The 23143-nt window shown below is 38.7% G+C and overlaps 1 protein-coding gene across 1 annotated transcript in view; it reads right to left on the bottom strand.

The window, feature by feature from the left end:
• Positions 1 to 208: 208 nt before the first annotated feature.
• med30 (mediator complex subunit 30) overlaps positions 209 to 23143 on the bottom strand; it is a 31696-nt gene continuing 8761 nt past the window's right edge. Inside the window, exon 5 of the mRNA XM_026346975.1 lies at positions 209 to 1064. Within this exon, the coding sequence (XP_026202760.1) occupies positions 969 to 1064 (96 nt within the window). The 3' untranslated portion in view covers positions 209 to 968. The remainder of the gene's footprint in view (positions 1065 to 23143) is intronic.

Consider the following 23143-nt stretch of genomic DNA (forward strand, 5'->3'; position numbering starts at 1 on the left):
TCCACACCTCCAAACTAAATTTCTTAACTTATGCTAACACTCGAGTCCAAATAGCTTTTTTTGAGGTTCACATACTTTTTCGACTAGCACTATGAGGTTTTTATGGTTCTTTTCAATAAATGTAATAAAAAAAATTTTGTGTGATTATTTTAGGTACATTATATTAGTAATACTCTTGACTTAGATGAAGATCAGATAACGTTTCATGACAAATGCAGAAAACCATGAAATTCCAAAATGTTCACATACTTTTTCTTGCCACTGTACACTCATGTATGAAAAATACAGCACATAATCAGCAATGACCTTAAAAGGTAATCACAGCAACTTTTATAGTTCAGCAGAATCATAATAACATGTAAATCCAATCAGCACAGAACATTAATGAGCTCAGATCAATTGACTAAGACTCACAAATTTGCCACAGTGTTTGTTTTTGTTATTAAAATTCTTAAAAGCACTATAAAAATCCTTTTATATTTTGGATTTCATACAATACTATGAAACAGGCATGTAACAGAATATGAGGATTAAATATATCAATTTCTCTAGAGATATAAACCCCACTACTGAGCTAGTACCTACAAATAGACAAAACATAACATATCAACTCTTCAGATTAATTCAGAGTCATTGTACTGATGTAAATTAATCTCGAGGTAGACAATAATTTTACCAACACTGATCATCTGCACCCTAGCCCCACCGCGTCTGTTGTGGGGCGTTGTCTCACCTCTCTGCCTTCATTTGTCTCCTCTCGTCTTTCTTCTTTTGTTTTTTTATGTGTTTTTCTTCAGGAAACATGTTGATATTGCCCAAGTCCCCGTTTCTTCTGTAAAGTGCAGCCGCAGCCAATCTGTGGTACCCTGTCACAAGTCCAGGTAATGTCCACATGTTCCTGTCCTCGTGTGTGCAAGTGTGTTTTATGTGAATGCGTGCATGTGTGTGTGTATTTATGTGTGTGTGGCTCAGCTTCTGACAGCCAGCATGGAGTTGATCTCCCAGATGAGGTTGCGGAGTTGGTCCATGATCTGCTTCAGCTGCTGGTTCTTCTGCTTCAGCTTCTACAGGACAAATGAAGAAAAAAGAAAAAGACATATATAACATATGTTGAGACACACAAGAAGTCCAGGTTGCAAAGATGAAAAGATGAAAGGATCAAACAACTCACATAACATTTCAGCAAACGACAAGCAAATACATTTTCAACAGGAAAAACAAATCTTGGCTCACTCCTGGCTGTTTTTGTTTTTGCTTCTAGCATTAGAAATTATGGAGATTTAGCCATAAAACATATCTGACAACTGTGTTTGCCTTCTTCAAATACTATATAAATTGTTTTGTTATTTTACGTTATTCTATGAAGCCATTCATTATGATGTGCTGTGTCGGCAGCGGGAGAAAAGTCGTAACGTTGGGTCATTACGATATGTGTATGTCTCTGTCTATGTGTGCTTCACAGTAAATATAGAGTTACTGAGAAACTGGATGTTTTGATAATGAGCCATCATTTAGTAAATGTTATATAACCAGATTCAGACGTGTGTGTGATGGAAATTTAATAATAAGGTAATGGTAATAAAGAGTCACAATCAAGAAAAATGTCTTTCTGGGCAGCACAGAAATATTTCAGGCAAATAGCAACATGAATTATGATTACAGTTCTTGTTTAGAAAGCACCCTATTAACATACTTTCCAGACATCTTGAGACATTTCATAACCCTTAGACTATGTCTGATAAATGTGATGATACATAAATGAGCCATAATAGCACTTAGGTGGCATGTTGGTTCATTACAATAAACAAACACACACTGTATTTGAATCAATACCTCACATAGCTACTGCCATCTATATGCAGAGTAATAAATGTTTATTAACCTGCAGCTGAAAAGCAGATGTACTATAAACTCTGATTATTTAAAAAATTACTGACAACAGCGAGGCTTCGTTCTACTATACTTCCTATAGTAGATAGCCAATATCTCACCCACTGTATTTAGGAGAGATCTCAAATTCTGGTTAATGATAGAAGGCATACAAGGATTAAAATGTCTCACAGGTGTCATTCTGCAACTCAAAAATAAGCCCACGGGCAGACAGAATAAATTTCACTCCTGACAATACAGGATTTAATCACTATTCACATTTCTGATGATCATTTCACATCTTGAGGGAAACATGAGCATCTGTATTAAATTTCATGGCAATTCAACTAAGAGTTATAAAGACATTTCACTCAAAACCACAAATATCAACTTCACAGACATAATCAAGTCAGAATCAGCAATAAGAATACGTTATCTGGAAGCTATGAAAGTTTGTATAAAATTTTATCAAACTTAATCTAACAGTTGTTGTATAGATACTTAAAGCCTGGTCCAAAGTTGTGAACTGACTGACCAACACTGCCATATTCAAAGCTTTGATGCTAGCGTGGCCTGTTTTGAAAAACTGAGTGCCACAGATGGTGCAATCAGGGTCACAATAGTCAGATTAGAGTGTGGTTGGCTTTGGTCTTTTCATGGGATGTGCTCACAATAAGTACAAAATAACAGCCGTCTTATCTTTTAACTCTGCGGGTTTGTATGGGACAAGAATAAATAGAAGTCTGAGACCCAAATTTACCCTCAGGTGTTTCCAAGTTATATACTATAGTCAGTTTTCCCACCGTAGCCTCTGTTAATCGCTAAACTAACACATCTGGTCTCCTTCAGGGGTGTACAGCTACATGACAGAGGAGCAAACAGCACAATCTCCCTGTCAGTCACAGTGGGCTTTGTCCACTGATTGCCTCTGAATGCACTACCAAGATCTCTAAGTCAACAGCTGCCATGGACTGAAGTACCTCATTGCCCAAGCTGTATACATAAACAAATAATGGCTCCCAAGCTGCTGCTGCTGCCGCTGCTGGAGAGTGAGAATAAAAGAATGTACAGCTGCCAAATGTGTGCTGCCTTTGAACGAGTAACTCGGGCAAAACATTTGGAGGTTGAGGCAAATTTAGCAACAATGGTACATCACAGCTATTTGCTTAGCTGCTTTTCTTCTGATAGACAGTGAGAGAGTGAGACGGAGCGAGCTCCTCACTCAGGAGCTACTGTACAGTATCTGCAGTGCAGTGAAATCTATTAAGATTAAATCCATCTCACTCTCTCAGTAACACTCCTTTAGCCATGACTAATTACCAGCCATTTTTGCAGCGCAGATAACACCTTGAGCAATCGATTTCACACAGCTCTTTTAATATCAACTGTTTAGCTGATTGTCCTTGAAGATATTCCAGAGTGGAACATTTGGAAGCCTTCCAGTCTCTCTCTCCCGCTCTCTCTGGGGGGCTTTCAGTGCTTCTCAAGCTCGCTCATTCACTCACTCTCATTTTTCACCATTTTTCAATTTCTCCCTTCGACTTTCACTTTGATTCTGAGTGTGTGTGTGTGTGTCTGTGTGTGGATGGTGGTATGTGTGTATTACATTGAATATTCCTCATTACTCTGACAAGCAAGTCTTGAAATAACTCATTTACTCTGTATTAATGAGATGATCCATGCACCTTTGTAATTTCAGTTAAACAGTTTTTAAACAAAGAATACAATACCGTCTCCTTTTTCACAGCAATATTTTTTTTACATGAAGAGCTGCAACTGCAGATTTATTTTTCATCTCAGCTTTCGAGCATAAACGAGTAGATTTGGCTTCAAAGAGAAAATGTGTTTCTTCTGAATTCAGATTCCTCCACAAAAACTCTAGTCTCAGCTGTCTTTGAAATCAGACATGAAATTCTTCACTGTGGACATAAGACTGTGGAGGCAGCTGAGCTTTCACGGCACAATCGTAATAAATAGCTGGCATCTTGATATATGAATAAAAAGACTCTTATTATGCCAGAATGATTCTGCAACCTCAGGGCCATATATTTCCATACATAATTAGTGTAACTGTAATCCTTCACACCTATAATACGATGTTTGGAATAAAGGGTATACTACAGAGAACAAAGCATATTAACAGCAAAGGAGCTGTGAGCAGTCTCTTTTTTTTTGTCTGAACTGTGAAGCTTTTACATAGAAACACATACAAAAACACCTCTTTAGGAATGAAATGGATGAACTTAGTCATTTCTTGGCCTGTCACTCAACGCCGGGGTCCCACAATAATATTTTGATTTGTTTTAATTCCACAGTTGTCCTTTTATGATGCTCAGAGACCACATCTGTCGTGGTAAGGTGGCTAGTCAGTCAACAACTCATGAAAGTAAACAAGGAAGGCCTGTCAGGGCTCCTGTCTCCGAAGGCCTCCTGCAGACTGTCTACCAGCTTTGTATAAGCTGAAAATGTTGGCAGAAGTCAGTGCATTGGCAGACAAGAGAGTGGAAAAACACAATGACCGGAGATGGAGTGGAAATGGAAGAGATACTGGCATGCACACAGGAGATGCAGTGACCTAAAATGTGTGTATGCAAGGGTCTGAGAGTTTGCTGTTGTGTGAGTGTCTGTTGTCATGTGCATGTCTGTGTGTGAGAATCAAAATATGAGCATGACAATGCAGCTACACATGAAAAAGGCTGTGTAGGTGTGAGTGTACTCTGTGTTACAGATGCACCAGTTGTTCAATCTGTTGTGTAACTATCAGTGATGAAACTAACCACTAAAAAATACATAGTGGCCAAGAATGATTGATCCACAGTTCTTCACAACTAATGACAATACTCATTACTGATTAATCTTCTGATGAATTTTACAAAGAATCCATGCACTTCATGCATGTACTTTACAGTAAATCTATGTTAATGTAAAGGTGGTTGGCATAGATAGTGAGCTGTCAGTTATTAAATGGTAAATTGAGACATGTATGATGGAAATTTCTGTGTTAGGGTATGTGTGCAAAATGTTTGCAACAGGGCTGGGTGATAAATTGATAAATATATATATGGTGAAATAACTTTTCCTCAATAAAACCTTAAGAAGTAATCAATCAAAAAGCCAATGATAACTAGAATAGCGCTGTGGCTGAATCAATCATATGGCTGTAAAAGTTACAACCACATAAGGATAGATTGATGCATACAGCAAGAGCATAAGAGGAGAAGCCGGCTGACCATATGTGCTAATTTTTAGGCTACTGCAGCTGCGCACACCAGTATGTTTAGAGTCTGAGCAAGACAAAGGACTAAATTATGACAGAAAATGTTAACGAAGACTCATGGGACAGCGTTAACAAAGGAGCTCCCAACAAACACAACCCAAGGCTCAAAAGACAAGGAGACTGTTGAAAGAGAGAAAAACTTTACAGTTCTACACCTAAGGAAGTGTTGGTGGTCCCCCTAAACCATAGTCCTCTACATGCCTTGTAAAATACATAAAGCCAGTTAGCACAGCTGATAATGTTTTGGCATATATCCTCACATCTCATCTAGGAGTAAAAAGGAGACTTTAAGCTTGACAAAAACGATACGAACTCCTTTTGTTTAAGTCATCATACATAAATGTTGATCACATTTTCTTCCTGTTTAGATTCCCTATTGACATAACTCCAAAGACTATTGACATAACTCCAAACAGCACCTTGCATAACCCCTATAGATTTTGTCTGATATATGTGATTTTGAGCACCAGGTCACTCATATGAGAACAGTCAGTTCATAAAGTCAGAGTTTATGCAGTAAATTCATTATTGTATTTTTCCACCATGTTTCTTATTTCTCTGTCAGTTTAATAAACTTTAATGTTTATCAATGAGAGCTAAAACATGACTGGAGTATTGTTTAGTAACAAAGTTTTTTCATTTGTAAGAAAAAAAAATGGAACTGCATACAGGCTAAAAGTTTTGATGAAGAAATGAAGATGTGATTATGTTCATTTGGGGCGACAGTGGATCACAGTCATCTATAAAATCCCTAACTCTTGGCACCGTGAAGATTAATACAGTATCAATTAATAATTTCAGAGCTTGTTCTACAGTGGCTTTCTAAATATGAACATTTTCATTTCTGTAATTTATAATAATTGTTTTATTAATTATTAATTATTATAGTCAGCATCTGTTATTGTTGGCTCAGTCTCTATTTAAAATGCACCATCTTTGACCTTTGGTTCCAAGAACTGCAACATGCATTTTTCCTTTTTTGTCTCTATGGAGACTAATTGTGGAAAAAAAATAATAAACAATGAAATATGTTTCTGTCAGTCAGAAAATGCTTCTGAAGAGGCTTTTACAATATGTAAGGGAACACTCACTCTTCCTTTGTACTCCACTGTTGCTTAAAGAAGATCATATACATATTCTCAGCCACAGACTGAGGAAAACACATTATGGTGTTGCTCATTAGTATCTGCAGCTTTTAATCTGATGCCTTGTTTACTATTAACTTTAAAACAACTCCATTAATTTGGATCTCAGTTATAAAATAGCACAAGTATAGACAGTGTTGTCTGTATCTGAGAAATAATTATAGGCAGGAATGAAGGACAGTGGCTCCATCATTAGCAGAGACCTTTAAAATAAACACTTGAAAAAGGGCAGACTTGCTACTAGGACAGATGATGGTTTGTTTAAATGACATGGACGAAGGGTGGTGGACTCTGTGTCTCTCTCTGCTTCTGTCCTTTTGCCGATTCTCTTTATCGTGCTTCCTTTATCCCCTAGTCCTCTAAATCAGATCAAAGAGGCTGTCCTCAGTAGAAGTGAAATGAAAAAAAAAAATGCTGAATTTTTTATTGAAATCTGTTTATTAAAATTCTGCTGCACTAAAACTTTGCCACTAGAGAGGTTCTAACTACTGTATCTCTGTGCACCATGTCAAAAAAGATCCTAGCTCACCAAAAGACATTCACTGACCTGGAATTCACTAGTCACAAAATATAATATGTTTACATCTTTCCGGCCCATTTATGTTTGATTTCAATTAGTTATTACAGTTTCTAAGCCACAAATTTTATATTTTTTAGATCAGGTACAGCGGGTGTACTATCCTGTCATCATGGCTATGTGAGGGCATTTAAATTCATTGCTCTTCCACCATGTCAGGGGATCACTATTAACTGGTATGGCACTAGCTGCCTTGTAGGATTACATGTCCTCTTTGATGATGTTGGGAAACATTATGGTCAATTTCTTTTATAGAGTGTGGCTTCATCCTACAGAAAAAATGTGCTCATGTATTAAGCTAAGCTAATTATTTATTTATAGAATCATGGCAATAATTTAAATAATAATTGCTCTTATTAAATAGTCTAATTGTAAGCTAAGTCTAATAGCAATAATATATCAGAGACGAGGACTAGGCTAAGCCTTGGCTGCAGTGCAAATGTATTATTTAAGTAGTTCACTCATTAATCTTTTACCTCTTCAGTGACCAGAATCTCAGAGCTGAGTCGTCCTCTAGTGTAAGACAGGGTCTAGGAGGAACAGGAACTAAAACCTTGTCTTCAGTACAGTAGATCTATGAAGGAAGTGTTGTAAATCATGTGGGTCAGTGTATCTGGGGTTCAGATCCCCTCTGATGGCTCAATTTGGGCCATAGATTGTGGAATTCTTGTTTTCAGAATAGGGATAATGGACAAGGATGGTAGAGTTTCAGTTATCAATAGGATTGAAAGTGTTTTGAGGGGTTTGAGGACCTGAAGGACCTCCTCTGCCACTTTAACCTCCTTCTCAGACAAGGTGATAATGTCTTTGATATTTTTCAATACATGAGCAGCTGCTGTACTTCTGTGTCAGAAGTAAACTAGCAAGGAGGCGGTCCATCTGGTTTACAGTCACGTAGCTTTCCATACTGAAATGGCTGCACAAGGGGAATCTGTAGCGTAGTTCTGTTTGTTGTCCACATTGGAGTATGGCCTCATGTCAACAGCAATAAACACTAACTGATGTGGTAATAGCTTTAGCCTGGTCCCTGACTTAAAAAACCATAGTGATGTCTATTTAAACCAACTGTATAGTTGAACTTAATCAATCCATAGTTCACCTGTGCCAAACAATGGAGGATGATCCCAAGGAATCACTACTTTCAATAAAAGTGAATAGATTTGGGTAACTTCAATGCATTACAGCTCAGAAGTCATTCTTTGGCACAACTATAATCTGTAAACACTTGGGATTTTTCATATGTAGGTCACCAAACAACAGGGCGTCTTCATGCTTATCAAGCTTGATAATTAATTAATTCTGTTGCATTATCACCACATTAAAGCTGACTGAAGAGTTTTTTAATCCAGCAGACACTATAGAAAAATCAAGCTAATCTTGTAATTACATTACTAAATGAATAAGACGAGGTGTTCATCTGCTTTTTAGCCATTTAACCCCTTTAATCTACATGACCACCATGTTCCCTGAGCACATTAAAAGCCTAGCATAGTTTTTTTATGAAAGGCTTTGAGATAATGGCAAGGAAGAAACAACTTCGATTAAAATATTCACGTGCACACTCAAGCAGGAGAAGGGAGGAGGAACATAGCAAGTGGAGCGAAAACGTGCCTTCACTCAGGATTCCTTCGCTAATCCGCCCTGTCGCTGGCGACTCAAATCGCAGCTTTGACTCCGACGGATCTGGCTGGGAATTACAAGTGTAAGTGTCTGTGAGTGAGGAGAAGGGATTAGAGAGGAGAGGAGAGGAGAGGAGAGGAGAGGAGAGATGTAAGGTGGAGTACAGAAGAAAGAGAAAGAAGAAGAAAGATGAGGAAGAAAGAATATGAGAGAGAGAAAGGAAGTATAGATGTAAATGAAATAAAAGGAGAGAGGTGAGGCAAGGAAAGGAACAAGAGAAAGGAGAAAAGGGGAAATCAATAGAAGAATTGGGAAAAACTGCAGAAGACAAGACAACTGAGAAATAGAAAAGAGAGAACAGGCAAGGAGAGGATGGAAACAAGGAGAAGAAGAAGTTAAGAGGAAAACAAGATTCAAACAAGAAAGAAAAGGGATTTGGAGAGATGATAGAAGAGAACATGAAGGCACAGAAGAGAGGAGAGGAAATGAGATAAAGAGTAGATGGAGGAGATGAAGGGGGGGCAGTCGGAGAGACAGAAGAGTAGAAAGAGGAGAGGAACAGGACAAAGAGGGAAGGAAAGGCGAAGAAGAAGAAGAAATAGGAGACCTTTTAAACCAGATGTATAGATTTTTTGTCCCTGCACCTCCTATATCACTATATTGTCTACATCAGCACAGCAGGAGCCGAGGCGCAGGCTGAAACCATCATTGTTCACGTTACAAGCAAATACAGTCTTTGTCTCCTCATAGGGGCCACAAAGGCTGAAGCCTCCTCAGACAGTGAGACAAAGTACCTTGGCAGAAAAGAACAAATTTAATGTAATTAAATTCTATGGTTTATACTAAATGTGAGAAAAACTTGGAGACGTGCCCCAGCTATGTGGAAAGGTATTTTTCCAGAAACTAGCAATCGCCTAAATTATGCAGAAGTGACAAATGTCCTCAAGGAAATGCAATTCTCTATTAAGCAGAATAATTAGGACAAACCAAACTCGAGGGGCCAACATTTTTAGTAAGGAGGGTTTTAACAGTAAAAGCTGTAAGACAAAAACTCAGTGAGTATATACTGTATTTCAACATTCACTTCTCAGTCACATTTTTCTACATTTTGAACAAGTACATTATTTTTGGATTGAGGACCCTTATTGTGTTTTTAATCTGCAAATGAGTACACCACCTTTTACATATACAGTATTGTGCAGAGGTCTTAGGCCACGATTAGATTTGCTTTTTTGGGAAAGCTATGATGGTCACTTAACTCGCCAATCAGATGAAGATTTCTTTCTAATATTTTTATGTTTTTTAATACTAATATATATTCTAGTTGTATTCCAATAAATATACTAATAAATCAATATACAGTGCATCCAGAAAGTATTCACAGCACTTAACTTTTGAAATCTTTGCTAATTTATTAAAAATAAAGTATCCACAGCCTTTCCGCAATACTTGTGTTGCAGCATCTTTAACACCAATTACAGCCTTAAGTCTTTTTGAGCATGTAGGGATGGTATTGGCCAGGTGCTGAGCGGTGCCTGGTTTCATCCAGACATGACGCTTGGTATTCAGGTCAAAGTGTTTCTTATTTTCCGAGAATACCTCAGTTGCATTTTGGCAAACCACTGAGGAGAGGTTTACGTCTCATTACTCTACCATATATACAATACTTTTTTTGTAGAATTTGAAATAAGGCTGTAACATAACAAGATGTGGAAAACATTGAAAGCACTGTGAATACTTTCTGGATACACTGTATATGTGGTCATAACATCGCAAAACAACAAATCTAAGTACTGTATACTTATATATTATATATTAATATAGGGACTGCATCTGAGCCTCCTAACCATAGGTGCTCTGGATAACAGAATATTCATAACACACCCACATCAGGATTTACAAATCTACCCTCAAGGAGTGTGCTGTCACAAATGGGAGAATACACACTACTAAAACTGTATCTACCAGTTTGCATTATTTTGAGAATATTATTATTAATATAAATTGAGACAGGGTGATTGGCACCACTGGCATAGCTCTTAAATGACATCAGATTTTACCCACCACAAATAAATCAATTATGGAAAGCGCTGTTTACTCAAAAGGACATGGAGGATTAGCATGAACGAGTTAGCATAACTGACCTATGACTGCTATTGGTGGACATACTGCTATTGGTGATCCAATACTGACAGCAAAGATACACATTCTTTAGTGAGCATCCAAGATAATAAAACAACCAACTTATGTGTTCACATTACGTCTAAAGTGCTGTTGTTAATTCATCATTAATTTTATTATGAACTTGGTTAAGTTAGGGTTAGATACCAAAGGCATGAGATAAAGCAGTTTTGCACAAAGACTCCAAGACTGTACTTCAGCATGATGTGCGTGCACATGTACTAAAAATGTCCCACCAAAGAGAGATGTCATTTAAAGGAAAAAACATCGGCCACTCTGAGGAAACTTGCAAAAAGCACAAGTGAGTTGGGGATAAGTAAGCTGCTTACTGCTCTGTGCTCTGTCTAGAGAACCCTGTGACGCTAAGTGGGTCATGGTTAACCATCTGACAGTATACCCACAGGGAGCCGAGCCAAGCAGCTTTAATTTGCCTGACATCAGTTAAAAAAGCTTTAATTGACTTTATAAACTTTATGGCTTTTTCTCAACGGAAAGGTTTAAGTGCCAGTGTGTTCTGCGTTTGGCATGGGCTTTCCCAGGGGAATGAAGCCCTTTAAAGGGATTTTGAAGGCAGATAAAAGCCTTCTCTTCCATGCGTGGCAGAAATACAATAGCCATGTTGTCATCCTTGCATACACCTACCAACGGGGTTCTTTCAATACATCCTCAGCATTGAGGTGGAAAGCCTGCACTGTCAGCCAACTGTTGCAGAACGGTTGCAATCGATTCAGTCTTTTAGAAGTATCTGAGGCTAGGCGCCCCCTCGCTCTCTCCTAAGCACTTGAGTGTCTGCCAGGTAGCCCTATTGATTAGGCTTTCCTTTGTGATTTGGTTCCCAGTGATAATAAATGAGGGGCAACAAGGGTGGAGTTCTATTGCTTTAAAACCAATGATGGGCAATCATGCAAGCAACTTAACCATCATCAAAATTGCTCATCAGAGAAAAATCGCAGCACCATGTAGGGGTTAAGTGACATGTTAACCCAATAAACTATTAGTTTCACTGCAGACGTTACACATAGATTTTTTATAGACACATACTGTAAGGTCTTGTGTCCAAGTACATAATTTAAGTTCATACACAAACTCAAGTTCATACTGACTGCTAACTGCAGATGTATGCTCGCTTAAGGAGCAGACACCACACAGGCAGCCAAACTAATTTGTGGTGAGAAAAGCCATTTCAATGTTAATATTATTTTAATAATTATTTTTTATTTTGTAATATTTATAGAGTAAAATATCTTTGAATCATTATACATTCATTAAATTCTTGGTTTGGCATTCTTGCTTGCCCCCCAACAACCAATATACCAGGAAGCAGATACGTCATTTAGACTCTAGTTACGGGTTCAGAGTAAATGATATGTGAGTGTGTGTGTGTGTTGTTTTTATGTGTGTACTGTAGACATAACTGTGCTTGTTCGATGAACTTGCAGACGTGTGTTTGCATGCACGCGCATGCATGTGAGTGCAGAGAGTTTGAGGCCAGCATCTGCAGAGTGATATCCCGCCGTCTCAATCTCAGAGCAGACAGGACGTCTTTCTTTCATCTTTCTCAGATGTCTGTCAGGAGCTGAGGCCAGGCTGAACACCTCATCTCAAACTCTAAGTAAACATGATACTTCAAGGGGTTTTAATGGGCAGTGGAGGGTTCCCGTGAGGTAAAAAAAAACCTTTGATTTAAAATTTTAGGTGCCAACAACAGTTCTTCAGACGTCAAAAGCATCTTGTGACTCAGTGATGTGTTAAATTAGTATAATCACTCACACGCACTTTAAATCCACTCCCCTATGGCACCTCTCCAATGAAGTAATATTGGTTCTAATTAAACCTATCGTTTTACGAGTGAAGCCAGTGGAAGGGGCAAGTAGAGAAAAAGAGGCAGGCAGATTTCTGGTAAGATAAAAGAGAGGTAATTCCGCTTTAAAGCCTTCAATCCATTCACAGGAGATGTTGTTTATTGAGTGCAAGGAAGATCAGGTTGAAAAGAGAACAAGCATGTTACTTGTGCCTCACCCTCATCGAGACTCTATTAGACTCCTCACATCCACACATGGCAGTTTCTCAAGTTTAAATGTAAACATTTCTGCCAGCACCTGAGCAAGCACCTTTCCCTTTACTAAATAAAAAGTAGAATGAAAAGTGATGACAGGGTTTGAAGCAAAAAACTATAGCAAGCTTTCAGGTGATGTAACATGCCCTTTGGCAGTCACAGCGCAGATCCTCAATCAGCTCTTGACAACAAACTCTGACTACAGCTAAATCTGGAAACAAATGCACTTCATCAGACCATTCACATCCCTTACGCTGCACACCAGAGAGGCTGCTGTTGTTTGTTGTACCTCTTTTTTTTTTTGTTATTTACTATATTTTGCTGAATGCCTGAATCCTGAACCCCATATGACTTGAACTGAGCAGCAAAGCCACTGTTTATAACCTACCATGTAGACTGCAAATCAAGTACCCTAAAACTACCTGTCTAACCAATCCTGTGGTGTGGGTAGGGCTTATCCCTTGCTTAGCAAGCAACGTGGGGCTCCAGTGTCTTTCCAAAAAACATTTCAACATATATATTCCTGAGGAGCTATGGCTCAAACCACTGACTCTGCAATTACCCTGTCCATTTAATGATGTGAGTTAACCAGAAATGCATAAACTGGCCAAACCAAATAGTTGGTTTAAGTCTTCTCTACTGTAAAACCCAAATTACATAAATCTCACTTTCATGTCTCTTAGGTCAAAGTTTAGTGTGGGTGAAGAAACAGTCACTACAACGGTGGTTGTCACCAACCATCAAGCACCAAGGGATTTTCAAACTCAAAAGATGAGAATTATCAGAATCATCAGAAATGTTTACAAAAAGTATTTTTTGGTTTCAAACTATTTTGTCTGTCTTTATGTCTGATCACCTAATGTAAAGTGCAGCCACTTCTGTGTGCTTTTCTATGAGACTTTCCGTCTCTGTTGCCCACACAGTTAATGACACAGGCCTTACCAGGGTTGAAAAGGATGGTTAAAAAAAGAAATGGGGGGTCTGAAGTCCAAAGTCTCATCATCTACTACAACTGTCACATCAGTACAAACCTTTACACAGGATCTGGTTATGGCACACACAAATAAATCAGAAAAATGTCATGTATGTTGGATTCAGGTTCCAAGGAGTCTAAGTACAGAGCTGTTTTTTTTTTTTATTATTTATTTTTAAATTTTGTACTCAAACATTGATAAAAAAACATCAAGGGCACTCTTTGAGTGAATCAATTTGTAAGTATTTGGCAAAGCAAAGTTGCAGTTATTATTATGTGTGACATAATGTTCAGCTTTTCTTTTTTTAATCCTGAACTCCAATCTCTGTGTACTATCACCCTCATCTAGCCTATTGTTTTTACACTAAGCACAATATTAAGAGCACAACATATTGTTGGCTGCAAAAATGTACAGAGAGTTGTTTTTTTTCTTGTCTGTACTGTGTAAACCAGTCAAGACATTTATGTTCCCAGTGGAGGACTGATGACTTATTAGTGCTTCAGACCTGGATGCCATTAAAAGCAAATTAAAAAACAACATCTGTCTTTACAGGAATCTTTATCCTTTCACACAAATCTCTTCTTAGTGTCTTTAAAGCAAACTGAAAAATATCAAGTCTGAGAAAGTCACCAATCTACATCACAAATGACAAATTAAATGCATAAGCCAAGCTGTGGGAAAAATCATGCCTTTCTTTAGTGTAAACAATATTCCTAAACACTGCATAGTCAGACAATGGTAAAAAAAAGGACCTCTAATTGCTTACATAGCCCTTAACCAGTGTAAGACAAAGCAGAAATAATTGGGGTTGCACTTGACACTAAATGCAACAAAATGGTAGGAAAACATGTATTCATGAAAAAAAAAAAGAAAAAAAAAGCAGTTCTGATTCGTCCTCCACAAGAGCTTTGAGGCTACGCTGCCCCTCTGACCCCAGCAAAACAATTAAAAAGCCCTTGGCATACACAGAGTCTCTAATGGGCCACATATGAGGCTGCTAATAAGACAGAGGTACGGGCACCTGCTGTGTACAGCCTACTAATTCTGGAGCCTCAACATAGTGGTGAAGGACAGGAATGGAGGGATGGAAGCGAGGGAGAAAGGTAAAAGGAGGAAAGAAAACAAAATGAGAGAGAGTAAAGCACAGAAGGGGGGAATCGTCTGGAAGAGTGGAAAAAAGGAATAAGGGAGACAATCAGAGAGCTACAGAAAGAGAGAGAAGAGCATCTTCCAACCAAGCTGCATCCATTCAGCCCGACCGGTCGAGCCCACCCTGAGCCTGGTTCTGCTGGAGGTTTCTTCCTCTAAAGGGAGTTTTTCCCTCCCCACTGTCGCCTAGTGCGGCTCAATCGGGATTGTTGTGTTTTCTGTATAATTCTATATACAGTTATATTTTGTAAGGTTTTAAACCTTAAGCACTGTAAAGTACCTTGAGATGACTTCTGTTGTGATTTGGCGCTATACAAATAAAATTGAATTGAATCCCTCTCTAACAGTTAAGTTGTTGCGTTTGCTTATCATTAGGCCTCGGCAGACTCCCCGCCTGCTCTTCAGATAAAACTAACTGCCAGTGCCACAGGAATTCATTATACATGCCAAGCCGCCAGCTAGCTCACACAGGTCTGGAGAAGAGAGAAGAGCAAAGCAAGACAGTGAATGGCATTTCTACTTGGAATTACAAACATCCCTGTGCTTTTAATTTCTCCCTTTCTCATTTGAATAAAGAGGACAGATGCAGTAATTAACAGAGTATTAAAAAAGCAAAGCAGTGTGCAGTAAAGGAGGTGGAGGGAGAGAGATGCAGCAGCAGCAGAGTGGGAGAGATAGTAACTATAAGAAGGGAGAGAAAGAGGGGAGCTGTGGAGAATTAATAACAGGCCAGATCTCTCCAAGGCCTCCTTAATGGGCTGTGACAGGAATTTATTCACACTTAGGCTGGTATTAAATCAAACGCAAGGCGAGTGGCAGTGGCAGGTTGCAGCAGAGGGGTGGGGCAGGGGTGCAGGTGTAGCAGAGAAAACAGCAGGGGTCTGCCTTGTTGCACAGGTCCAGCATTACAATCCCCTTCTAGAGCAGAGGGTCATCTGCAAGGCCTTTGGAATAAACAGAAGGATGGAGAAATAGAGCAGGAGATGGAGGGATGTGTGAGAGAACCAACGATGAGTGATGTGCCGATGACAAGACAGCCTGTCCCACGGCCCAGATGGAATGATTATCAAGTAGTCCAGAGAGCCACTATGAATCATCCTTCCTCCATTCTGCAAAATGCACCGTCACTCAGCCAGAGAGTCAGTCAATCGGTCAGTCAGGCAGGCAGAAAGGAGGCCGATTCCCACAGATTTGGACAGCACTTGCTACAGACAGCTGGTGAAAATGGAAGCTGCGCAAAACACAAAGCTCCATCCAAATTAGTGCTCAGTGAAAAATTCCGCTGGCAAATTTATTTGTCATATTCTTTGTTTTCCTCCATTAATTGGCACATGGCCAGTAATGTGAGATATTCATTAGGGCTGTAATTTTCAATCATTTGGGTGCAATATAATTTTTTTTTTTTTATTGTAATAGCAAGTAAGACTGGAGACCCTCAATTGATATGCACAATCACATTCTACAGCACCAGAGGTCTGCAGCACAGAGATTGAGCAACCCAGCCCATTAGGTACCAATGAATAATGTCTAATGCATCTTAAACACTTATGCAAACACTGTTGACTTTCACACATGGTCAAATAAACTTCACTTCTTCATACACATAATCATATTCACATAAACTGCAATTCATGACACGCATGTGAGTGTAAGAGACATGAACAAGACTTAAACTTGTACACTGGGGGAATATACACATTCAAACACACTTAACTTCTAATATATTGCGTCACACACAACATGCTTCTGTGTAAAGACACTTGTGGAGAGTGATGAGAGTGATGCCTCCCCCTACTCTTCCTCCTGCAACCCCGGGCAGATTGCATCACCATCCGTCAGCCAGACTCCAACAAACAGCAATTACCCCAATCGACAGATAACGAGAGCAAGGCTATCACTCACAGCCAGGACGCCCCATAAAGCAGCCAGACATTACCATGGACGAGTCATTTATCTGCCTCTCCTCTCTCCATCCCCCCTTCTACTACCACACCGCCCAGCTGTGATCTTCTTCTACCTGAGCAGCTTGCGGCAACTGAAAACAGGTAGAATATGGTACTGCATGTATGGAGAATGGAAAACTGGGCTCAAGTGACAGACAGTACAAGGGTCGCTACCATTATTTATCAAATTGCACATAAAAGACAACAACCAAATAACTCAGGACATACATGAAGCAACTGACTTAAACCTTCTCTGATGTTAAACCAAATGCAGTAAAGGTCATATTTCCATAATGTTTTCTACATTGTTTTCTACAAGTTTTTACTCTTCTAGTTACGTTATCTCTTTGCGTCCTCTTCTGGATTAATGGCACTGACAGGAGAATTAGCACCACCAGTTGTATATTATATATATTATAAATAGTCTTCAGAGTAATCTGTAATCTTTAGAATAAACTCCAATTATCCCCTGGAAAACTGATACTGTGTCTTCACATCAAGTTAGAATCTCAACAGCTAATCTCACAAGTTCTAATGAGTGTCTTCGTATGTTCAAAGGTTATAGTTTTATTAAAGGGAAAATAACACTGAAAGATATGCATGTTTATATTCACGTTTGCTTTAATTCTGTCAGGATATTACTTTTGGTTGTGGTGGTTACAGTTTGTTCTACCAACGTCAGTTCCACACATTGAACCAAACTTAGATCCAGAAACTGAAGAAGAATGTGGCAAGCAGAAATGAAATGTCAAAACCATTGTGCAGGATGTAGTGGGAGTGGAGCTACATTCAGGAATTAGGTAGGCAGTGGAAAGCATTCATATTTAGGGCCGGTCAACACTCCTACTTTACATTATTCCCTCTTGTGAGCAAAGAACACACTTCAATACCTCTTTTCAGATCACTCTCTTCTTTCAAACGGCAACAAATACGGTGTCTATTCCAAGGTTATTTCACTCTGAAGCCAGTGTACAAAAATCCCCATTTATGGATTCAATCCTCTTACCCTGGCATCCTATCCCCCCTCCCTTGAAGATGCATTATATCATTGTTCATTATTTACAGCAGTGAGTGAATTTAAATTTTGATAGAAGCCATGATTTCTAAATAACTTACTTTCATTTTTTTTCTAAGAGGAAATATGAGGCTAGCAATCCTAAACCAGTGTGACATATCAGCTGGAGAGTGTGCAGCATGCTTGGACTTATCTTTTCACTTATGCATCAATCTTCTCTCTCAGCATTCTGTTACAGAAGACATCCTATTTTCTGTGCTGCAGCTGAATTTCATCAGTCTTTTGTTATTCCCTCTGAAGACCCTATCGGAATGGGAACAGCTTAACTCTGAAAATCCACAGCTGTCTACACATCTATCAATCCGTTCTTTCATCACTCTTCTACCTGTCTCTTATTTCCTGTACAGGGAGAAATCCCACACTCGCAGCTACCGCTTCAGTACACGCCGCTTCATTTGTTACAAAAACAACACTCAAATGTTTTTTACTTGCATTTTGCTACCTGTTTGCTGCTCGCAGTGTTGCGTCGTCCTTTACCCTCCATTTCACACATCTACCCTCCCTGACAACACAGCTATCTGTCTGGTCATCCATCCATCCTCAAACTACTTTCCTACATGAACAGTCCCCGTAGAAGCATTCATCCATCTCTCTTCTTTTTTTTCCTCCTCTGTCACAAATCTTTTCATCTATCTTTTCATTAAAACATCTCTCTGCCATTTATTTCTCTTCCCACACATTTTCCTACTTCTTTTTATCCCCTTCTCTCTTTCCTGCCACCTCACAATCATCCCTCTCTCATCCAGAACTATCCGATCTGGCTGGAGTGACTACAGCAGATGTAGCCAGGCCACAAACATCTGCTTCCCCTGTCCCGCTGCTTCTCTACTCTGCTGATCAGGCTAACTGCTCTAACTCCCCAAAGCTTGCTCTCCTTACTGCTGCCTTAATGTGCAGCTGGGCAGCCTGGGCAACATCACAGCGAAATATGTTTCAAACACAGGGCATGGACTGGAAATCTGAGCGCCGAAATGGAAGTGTGCGATTCTAATAAGGTAAAGTTTTAGCTTGTGGGTCAGGTTGGAAAATATTAAGGGTATGTTAAATGTTAAACACTGACAGAACAAAAATGCTTAATAAGTGAGTGAACCATTTATATCCTTGAACGATAACTGGGCACACAGCTTAAGGGCCCACTTCCAGAAAAAGACAAAGGGGTAGCTCGATACTTACAGACAGCTATCCCAATAGATACAGAGCACTTAATCATCACAATTACCTTGAATGTAAAGATGTTGTGTAGATAATGAGCTCTTTGATGGTGTAATACCTAAAGGCTCATTTGGCTAAAAAGTAAATGAGGCAATCCCAAACAGAGGTTACAAGAAGTCACACAAAATAGATGTGTATTTGTTAAAAATACTGTATGGAAGCTGTACAAATCAAGCTAGCACTAGCAGGAAATTCTGAGACAAATCCCTCTTCTCCACCTACCCTTCTCTTACTTTGCTCATCGTGTTTGTTTCAGCTAAAGCGAGAGCTGGGAGCTTACTAGTAACATCTTCCACCAGCTAATACTAGCTGGAGGGAAACAGAAGTAGTAAGATATGACTGTCAGCAGTCAGTATCCCTACCTGTAACTTTACCCTTATATCTATATATATATATATATATATATATATATATATATATAGATATAAAGATATATAGATATAGATAGATATAGATATATATATATAGATATATAGATATAGATATAGATATATCCCCCACTTGATTGGGGATGCTCACTTGTATGTTAAAGTTTTGATCAATATATCCACCTTTTGCAGCATACAACAGACAAATCTGTGGTATTCTACCGATCAGTGTTTGCACATATTCACTTTAGCAACCTTAGTTCTAAAACGCTACTTTTAATTTAAACTGAAAATTACCTTCCTGACAGAGAATGAGAAAATGAGTCAAATATAAACTCAAATTATTGGTTTACTGGACATGAACTTATTTCAAAATGTTCTAACACCTTGGAGGGCATGTATGAATAATTTACCGCCTTCAACTTAACACTGATTGAGTAGCAAGTAGTTGTTTTGTCTTTGAAGTTTTAGGTGGTTTACAAGCTGTATAAACTGTTACAGATAAACAAATTTAATTTTTTGGTATTAATTTTTTTTATTTCAGTGTAAAAGAATGATAATGTTATCACATTTTTAAACTTTTCTTTGCTAGAATAATTCATTTAAAATGTTTTCAACGCTTTGCAAATGTTTTTAAGAAGAAAGAAGTGGTTAGGTTTCAAGGATAGTGCATTTAGCCTGTCTACTCAGTCTCTATATACTTGGATCATTTGGTGAAACTCAATTTGCATGCAAATGCTTTGCATAGGGGGAAGGTCAAATCACATTTATTCATCACACAGTGTTGTTTACATACACGGGTCTCTAATAGGACAAAATCACACTCACTTCCATGTCTCATATATAATGTACAGAAACTAACAAAGAAAACTGAAAAAAATGCATTACATGCAATATTCCTGATTTTTGTGCATAAATGCTGAAAACAAATTTCAGTTTTTCACTACAGTACCGCATTTAAAGCATCGGAATAAGTGCTCCGTTATTTATCTACCACAATATCAGCAGGCTTTTATTGTACTCTTGGTGGGGATGGAGGCTTTGTGTGAAAAGGAGATGCTGTTTGTTTTGGATGGGGCTGAGTGCAGTTGAGCGCAGGGTTCACGGCAATGTTTCACTGTAGTGTTAACATTTAAAAGCAGCCAGGGGAGCTGTGCTGAGCTCTTAAAAATAACCAATTCTCATCTCTGCCGCCGACACTCCTGACCTTGGACCATTATCATTGCAGCACACTCAGACAGCTTGGAATGCACAATCTGTACAGAGCCAGCACAATGCACATTCAAAGAGAAGAAACAGAGAAGGGTTTCATCCAGCATACGCACAAACTGAAAGCAAGTGTGAAAGAAAATGCAAACACAATCTTGTCTCTCTGAAGAAAGAACAAAAGCCCTTTCTATCACTATCACTCAACACACACACAGACACACATATACAAACAAAACAAATCCATGACAGACTAGGAAACTAAAAAGGCCCCTAAATAATTCATGATGTGTTTTACCTGAACCTTTGCCATGCTCCACTGTCCATAACTACTCTTCTGTGTGATATGAGAACTGCTGGAAGGTACTGTGTGTAGCTGCTGGCTGTTTACCTCACCTGCATCTATTCTCAGTCTGGGTTTCATCGACCCAAGGCTGATATTTGCGCACAGCGCTTTAATGTCATTTTGATGGGCCTGTTTCCCAGGGAGAGATTAAACATAATCCTCGACTCGAATATAATCTATGATGGTAAATGCTAAAATATCAAAGGGCACAGTCGGTTGGTGTTAGGAGAGACTGTGTTACGTCCCAGTGGTCAGTTCAGCTCAGTTTTGCAGGAACGGGACAAAAAAAAACTTTTTAGTTCAACATTTTCCATTCGTGTTTGTTTTGATAACACTGGAATAATCTGTAATCTTGCCATTTAACTAATCATTAATAAGCATGATAATTCCTGAGACAGTATAAGTAAATGGAATAATCTCTTCTTCTCACTTGCAGAAATGGTTTAGAAACACATTTACTAAGCAATTTAAAAGCATATATTATGTGATGTGACTGAAAATGTCTATCAATTACTATTATCATTAAAAAACATGATATTCAATTGTGGTCATATCACACAGCTTTACCCTATAGTTCACTAGACTTTGACAGAATACACCTAAAAAGCCAGTTCTAGAATAAGATCCTTTGGACGGATGAAACCAAGATCAACTTGTACCATAATGGTCCAATGCCAAATCATGTGTTTGACACAAACACAGTGCAGGCAGTGTACGGCTGCAGGTGGAACTATGTCACTGCTGTTTACCAATGACCTGACTGCTAATCAAAGTATCAGGATGGAGTCTGAAGTATATAATATAAACACTCTGATCAGATTCAGCCATAAACACCCACTCAAAACATACAGCAAAAGCTACCCAAGAGTTTCTTAAGGCAAAGAAATTAGATATTCTTCACTGGCAAACAGTCACCTGATCTCGACACAATAGAGCAGCCTTTCACTTGCTGAAGACAAGACTAAAAGCAGATAGACCTAGGCACAGATACAGGCAGCAGCTGAGGTCGACTGCAGTAAAGGCTTGGAAAAACGCCTCATTGGAAGAGATTCAGGATTTGATCATGTCCACGAGCTCCAGACTTCAGGCACTGACTGTGAGGGAATTGATCCAAAAATTTAGGGCAATCCTTATTTTTATAATTATATTTTTTCCATTATTGATGACACCCCCCCAAAACTGGTGTGTATGTATGAAAATGGTTGTAATTACTGAATGGATAAAGTTCCGCCTGTGTCAAACCATTTGAATTAAAGCGGAAAGCCTGGACTTTGCTCACATCTTTAGTGTTTCATTTCAAATGCCAAAGAAAAATCCTATCTTTGTTCCATTATTTATGGGCCCAACTGTACAAGTGTTGATAAATCAACCAGCTATCTTAAGATGATGAAGATTATAACTTAAGAATATCTCCCTAAAATATCAACACCTTCTGGCAGATAAGATTTTTCTATTTAATTATGCTTTATTTATATCTAAGAGATCTCAATGCTTGTGCTTTACCTTGTTTGTCTGTAGCATTAAACTAAGCCGTGACTCAGGCCTAAATCTTCCTTCAACAAACAGCGACTTTGACTGACAGCATGACATGTCAGTCTGAAGAAAAGCTGTCGGCTCTGTACTTCAGCGTGTCATAAAGCAGCTTTTATATCAGTGCTAGCCAAATACACATGAACATCACTGACAGAATATAAATAAGAAAAAGCTCTTAGGTGTGTTTGATGTCTGACCTCACTCACAATATATGGAAAAACAACTCATCTTTTTATTCTCTCTGTTGATATAACACTAGCTTGTGTCTTGTTCAGCTTTTGTAGCCCATGGTCAGTTCATACAATACTACTTTGATTTTTGAAACACATCTATATACTATAGAGATAGGTCATTACACTACTATCTGAATCTTTTATTGCATCCTAGAACAAATTCACTTATTGTTACAATTTTTGAAAACGGTGTGTTCAGTGGAAGAAACCAAACATGTTTGAGTGCTCTTAGCTATTACACAGTTAACTATTCAGACATAATGGCCTGGACTGGGACCTAGATGATTTGGTAAACTGAGAGCTTTGCCTTCAGGCATCAAGCTCAGTTCTGTTTAACACAAATGTCCAATATAACACCCCATCAATGCTGGCATAAAAC

The sequence above is a fragment of the Anabas testudineus genome, chromosome 11 (genome assembly GCF_900324465.2).
Source record: "Anabas testudineus chromosome 11, fAnaTes1.2, whole genome shotgun sequence".
Taxonomy (NCBI): Eukaryota; Metazoa; Chordata; class Actinopteri; order Anabantiformes; family Anabantidae; genus Anabas; species Anabas testudineus.